We start from the raw sequence: 6000 nt of genomic DNA, 5'->3' as shown, positions 1-6000 counted from the left end.
AATTTAAAAATCAAAACTACACTTCTGGTCTTTCATTCCCAACATATGTAATGTATGCCAGTTATTGACATTCGAATGTTCTTTGGCCAGAAATGTAACAAGACATTCATTCTCACAATGAAACAGGCTGCTATACAGAAAAAATTCATGACAATAAGATATATAAATTGCTTCTTACTCATTATTGGACAGGCTATAGAAATTACTTATTGATCTTTAATGAAACAGGCTATAAAAATCACTTATTGATCTTTAATGAAACAAGCTGTAGAAATCACATATTGATCTTTAATGAAACAGACTATAGAAATCACTTCATAATCATGATTGAAAAAGACTATAGAAACTACCTATTGATCTTTAAAGAAACAGACTATAGAAATCACTTATTGATCTTTAATGAAATAAGCTATAGAATCACTTTATAAGCATTATTGAAATAGACTATAGAAATCACTTATTGATCCTGAATCAAACAGGCTGTAGAAATTACATACTGATTATAAACAGAACAGATTATAGAAATCACTGAATGATCTTTCATGCAGCAGGCTATAGAAATCACTTTATAATGATTAGTGAAATAAGCTATATATATCACTTCATGATGTTAATGGAAACAGATGAAGACATTCCTAACTCATTATAAAACAAGCTTTAGTTATATATATATCATCACAAGAACATTTGAGAAACAGACTATAGATATACAAAATGAAATGGTCAACTTTAAATTCAAAATCCTGTTTCAGCATGTTAATTTCTAAAAATTTAAAAACCCACCAACATAGAACAAAACTCATTAAAGTTTTATTTATGAAACTTAACAAATAATATATCATAACAATTTCAAAGTCTGAAATCTTATTTCTTCATAAATTCACAACCATTTTATTAATTTGTTTCATCACACAACCTATCGAAACGTTCAAAACTGACATATAACTCACTCAAAACAACTAACATATGCTTCTCAATGTGTCAGCTGTCAAACCATATGTACATTATTTGTAAAAATACATATTTTCAAATTAAATATCTTAGTAACTGAACACAGTGAAATTCATTGCAGATTCAGGCAAATATCAGAAGCAGAACACAAGACAAGCTATGATCTTGGACGTTACTTTTCCGGCCATTACAGGAAAAAAAAAGGTTTTGGTTACCTTATAATTTCTATCTTAATTGATTAAAAACAAAATCTTATGACATTAAACAGTACATGATAAGGTTGGTTCCATATTCTACTTTCTCTTTTTTGAATGTGTATTTGTAAGCAACAGAAAGTAACTTTTCTATCTGAATTAATTGATGAAAGATGATCGAGCTTCAAGCGTCCATTCACTTTGAATTTATTACAACCTTAATTACGATTTACATCACGATCAGCATGCACATCCTCCCCCTTCACCTGCCTCGTCCATTTCGTACTTCCCGTGTCGTCCGTGACCGTTACGAGCTCCCGGCAGTTGGGACTTGTCTATACATTGTTCCATCCTGATCATCACCATGTCCAGCAAACATTCCATTGCTTTGGCGACATTTTGTCCGGTTGCAGCACTCGTCTCGAAATAAGGAAGCCTGTGGGGATGTCGACAATTTGATTTCATTTTACTGACAATTATCAACATAAATTTAAGTATCATTTTTTTTCCCTTTTGTTTCTATCAATATAGAGATAAATTTTCTTGTTTTAACAATGTATTACCATCTCGTTTTAACAATGTATTACCAACATCTTTTCAAGGATTTTTATTCTTAGGCTCTGCAAATCAGATCAACTGCTACAAAGCAGACTTTGTAAACTTTTAAAGTTTCAAAAATTAGTTTAAAAAATATCATGATTCTGCCTCCTAACCATGATGGTTTGCAAGTTTCTTTTATCAAATTACTTTCCTTTATTTGTCTTAGTTTAGTGTTGTATATATACATAAAATATTTTTTATACTTTCTATTGTTTTCTATAGGGCTGTGGATCTGACATAATGCTGTCAAATTGTATTTAACAAAAATGTAAGAAGATAAAGTATTTAAAGGAACAAACTACACAGAATTGTTTATTACTTCTATGTCACAAAAGTCTAAAATTTGGACAAAAAGATACAGTATCCTCCTCAGAGTCCAGACCTTCGTTAGCAAATTATAAGGTTAGACATGGAGTTGAACTTTTATCTAAATTACCCAAATTTTTCAGCAGTTTCTCTAGCCCTTTCCTCTGACACCATCCTCTTATCCTCTAAATCTGCCTTATTTCCACACAGTACAATATCTGGGTTCTCACAGTACGCATGTGTCTGTAACTGAGAAAGCCAGTTCCGAATATTGGTGAAAGACGTCTCACTGGTCAAGTCAAACAGGAGAAGGAAGCCCATTGCATCTCGGAAAAAGGCTGTTGTCAAGCTCCGAAACCTGAAAAAAAAAGAAACATCTTTTCATCATCTACTGAAAAATCATAAATGTTCGTGTGGCTAAAATTTTTGGTGTTCAAAAATATAAATTCCTAATTGGCACTAGCTATAATGGATAACTCTTACTCAGAAAATTGTAATCCTGGTCAGCTTTGGTCTGTCAATCATTTCATAAATTCCTGTGGGAGGAAACTGGAGTATCCAACAAATACCCATGAAGTCTGATATGTGACTTCCCACAATTTCCTAATGAATGTTTCACTGTGTCACCTGGACACTCAAAGAGTGCTTTAAACCATCTAAAATTGGACAACTGTCTACTGTCCATCCAGTGAACTACTGACCACTGTCCAGTTTGAGGACTATTTCTAGACAATGTCCAATATGGAGGATTTCTGACCAATGTCCAACCTTGAGGATTTCTGACCAATGTCCAACCTGGAGGATTTCTAGCCAATGTCCAACCTTGAGGATTTCTAGTCAATCTCCAACCTGGAGGACAACTGACCACTCTCCATCCAGAGGACTACTTACCCTTGTCAAATGAATGATTACTGACCAATGTCCAACCTGGAGGACAACTGACCATCTTCCATTCAGACCAATCTGTCTTTTACACTACAGACCTTTCTTGTCCTGCTGTGTCCCAGAGCTGTAGATGAACTCTCTGACTCCGGCCAACTGACCCATCAACCCCTGGTATCCTGTGTACCTGTATTTACATGTCAAAGGGTCAATAGGTCAGACATAAAACACTGATGTGAAAAAAAAACAAGTGAAAAATTGATATGCAAACATTATGTATCAGGTTAATTATGCCTACATTTTGTGCAAGACCAATCAAGAGAGGGGATGTTTCTGATGTGATTTTCCTTGATACTTAGTTTAATTGGTAATATTGATTAGTCTTATCTGAAACAAAACATTGATAAAACTGGTAACGTCAAAGGAAGCAGACAACCTGACACCTTGCAGCATCACAAGCTGGTGTTTAGATAAAATTGACTAATCTGACACCCTGTGAAACATGATATACTGGTGACAAGATTAACCTGTCTAATCTGACACCCTGTGAAACATGATATACTTGTGACAAGATTAACCTGTCTAATCTGACACCCTGTGAAACATGATATACTGGTGACAAGATTAACCTGTCTAATCTGACACCCTGTGAAACATGATATACTGGTGACAAGATTAACCTGTCTAGTCTGACACCCTGTGAAACATGATATACTGGTCATATTAAATACATGTTTTTTATGCGAGTCTTGTAAATGTAACTAATAACTTCTAGAGTTGTACTGATATAGCACCTTTCCAATTAAGACTTCTTTTCTCAAAGTTAAATCAAAGCTGTTGATTCAAACATTTTTTTGATTTTACATTGGAACCCACTTAATGACATGTCTGTTAATGTCACTTTCCAGTTAATATCACATTTTCTTTAAACACTGATTTTTTCCCTATATATTCTATCTATTACCAATAGTTTGTTTATGGAAGCCAATTTCTACTGTCATTGAGTTCAGTGTAAGTGGTACTTTTTGTTATGCCTTCTTTTTCACTGATTCCAACTTTCATTAAAGCATTAAATTGTGATATTGTTAATGTGATAATTTCTTATAAGCCCACTCCCTGAGACAGCCCTAGCCCTGAGTCATAGCCCTAGACAGCCCTAGCCCCAGTCTTCCCTGAGACAGCCCTAGCCCTGAGTCTTATCCCTGAGACAGCCCTAGCCCTGAGTCTTATAGTCCCCTCCCTGAGACAGCCCTAGCCCCAAGTCTTATAAGCCCACTCCCTGAGACAGCCCTAGCCCTGAGTCTTATAAGCCCACTCCCTGAGACAGCCCTAGCCCTGAGTCTTATAGTCCACTCCCTGAGACAGCCCTAGCCCTGAGTCTTATAAGCCCACTCCCTGAGACAGCCCTAGCCCTGAGTCTTATAAGTCCACTCCCTGAGACTGCCCTAGCCCTGAGTCTTATAGTCCACTCCCTGAGACAGCCCTAGCCCCGAGTCTTATAGTCCACTCCCTGAGACAGCCCTAGCCCTGAGTCTTATAGTCCACTCCCTGAGACAGCCCTAGCCCTGAGTCTTATAAGCCCACTCCCTGAGACAGCCCTAGCCCTGAGTCTTATAGTCCACTCCCTGAGACAGCCCTAGCCCTGAGTCTTATAGTCCACTCCCTGAGACAGCCCTAGCCCCAAGTCTTATAAGCCCACTCCCTGAGACAGCCCTAGTCCACTCCCTGAGACAGCCCTAGCTCCCTCCCCACTCCCTGAGACAGCCCTAGCCCTGAGTCTTATAAGCCCACTCCCTGAGACAGCCCTAGCCCTGAGTCTTAGAGTCCATTCCCTGAGACAGCCCTAGCCCTGAGTCTTATAAGCCAACTCCCTGAGACAGCCCTAGCCCTGAGTCCTGAGACAGCCCTAGCCCTGAGTCTTAGAGTCCACTCCCTGAGACAGCCCTAGCCCCAAGTCTTATAAGCCCACTCCCTGAGACAGCCCTAGCCCCGAGTCTTATAGTCCACTCCCTGAGACAGCCCTAGCCCTGAGTCTTATAGTCCACTCCCTGAGACAGCCCTAGCCCCAAGTCTTATAGTGACAGCCCTAGTCTTATAAGCCCACTCCCAGCCCTAGCCCTGAGTCTGACAGCCCTAGCCCTGAGTCTTAGAGTCCACTCCCTGAGACAGCCCTAGCCCTGAGTCTTATAAGCCCACTCCCTGAGACAGCCCTAGCCCCGAGTCTTATAGTCCACTCCCTGAGACAGCCCTAGCCCTGAGTCTTATAGTCCACTCCCTGAGACAGCCCTAGCTCCAAGTCTTATAAGCCCACTCCCTGAGACAGCCCTAGCCCTGAGTCTTATAAGCCCACTCCCTGAGACAGCCCTAGCCCTGAGTCTTATAGTCCACTCCCTGAGACAGCCCTAGCCCCGAGTCTTATAGTCCACTCCCTGAGACAGCCCTAGCCCCGAGTCTTATAGTCCACTCCCTGAGACAGCCCTAGCCCCGAGTCTTATAGTCCACTCCCTGAGGCAGCCCTAGACTGGAGTCTTATAGTCCACTCCCTGACACAGCTCTAGCCCTGAGTCTTATGAGCCCACTCCCTGAGACAGCCCTAGCCCCAAGTCTTATAAGCCCACTCCCTGAGACAGCCCTAGCCCTGAGTCTTATAGTCCACTGAGACTGCCCTAGCCCTGAGTCTTATGAGCCCACTCCCTGAGACAGCCCTAGCCCCAAGTCTTATAAGCCCACTCCCTGAGACAGCCCTAGACCCGAGTCTTATAGTCCACTCCCTGAGACAGCCCTAGCCCCAAGTCTTATAAGCCCACTCCCTGAGACAGCCCTAGCCCTGAGTCTTATAGTCCCCTCCCTGAGACAGCCCTAGCCCTAAGTTTTATAAGCCCACTCCCTGAGATAGCCCTAGCCTTGAGTCTTATAAGTCCACTCCCTGAGACTGCCCTAGCCCTGAGTCTTATAAGCCCACTCCCTGAGACAGCCCTAGCCCTGAGTCTTATAAGCCCACTCCCTGAGACAGCCCTAGCCCTGAGTCTTATAGTCCCCTCCCTGAGACAGCCCTAGCCCTAAGTTT

At 41.0% G+C, this 6000-nt stretch overlaps 1 protein-coding gene across 1 annotated transcript in view; it reads right to left on the bottom strand.

The window, feature by feature from the left end:
* Window positions 1–879: 879 nt before the first annotated feature.
* Window positions 880–6000, bottom strand: part of LOC132555814 (ras-related protein Rab-27A-like) — a 39666-nt gene continuing 34545 nt past the window's right edge. Inside the window, exons 4-7 of the mRNA XM_060220175.1 lie at window positions 3614–3630; window positions 3035–3120; window positions 2182–2409; window positions 880–1581 (exon numbers count right to left, since the gene is read on the bottom strand). Coding sequence (XP_060076158.1) covers window positions 1386–1581; window positions 2182–2409; window positions 3035–3120; window positions 3614–3630 — 527 coding nt within the window. The 3' untranslated portion in view covers window positions 880–1385. The remainder of the gene's footprint in view (window positions 1582–2181; window positions 2410–3034; window positions 3121–3613; window positions 3631–6000) is intronic.

Source organism: Ylistrum balloti, unplaced genomic scaffold (genome assembly GCF_031769215.1).
Source record: "Ylistrum balloti isolate Yb309-2 unplaced genomic scaffold, AGI_CSIRO_Ybal_v1 Utg370518, whole genome shotgun sequence".
Lineage (NCBI taxonomy): Eukaryota > Metazoa > Mollusca > Bivalvia > Pectinida > Pectinidae > Ylistrum > Ylistrum balloti.
The sequence above is the reverse complement of the archived record's forward strand: the minus strand, read 5'-3'. Positions and strand labels throughout refer to the sequence as shown.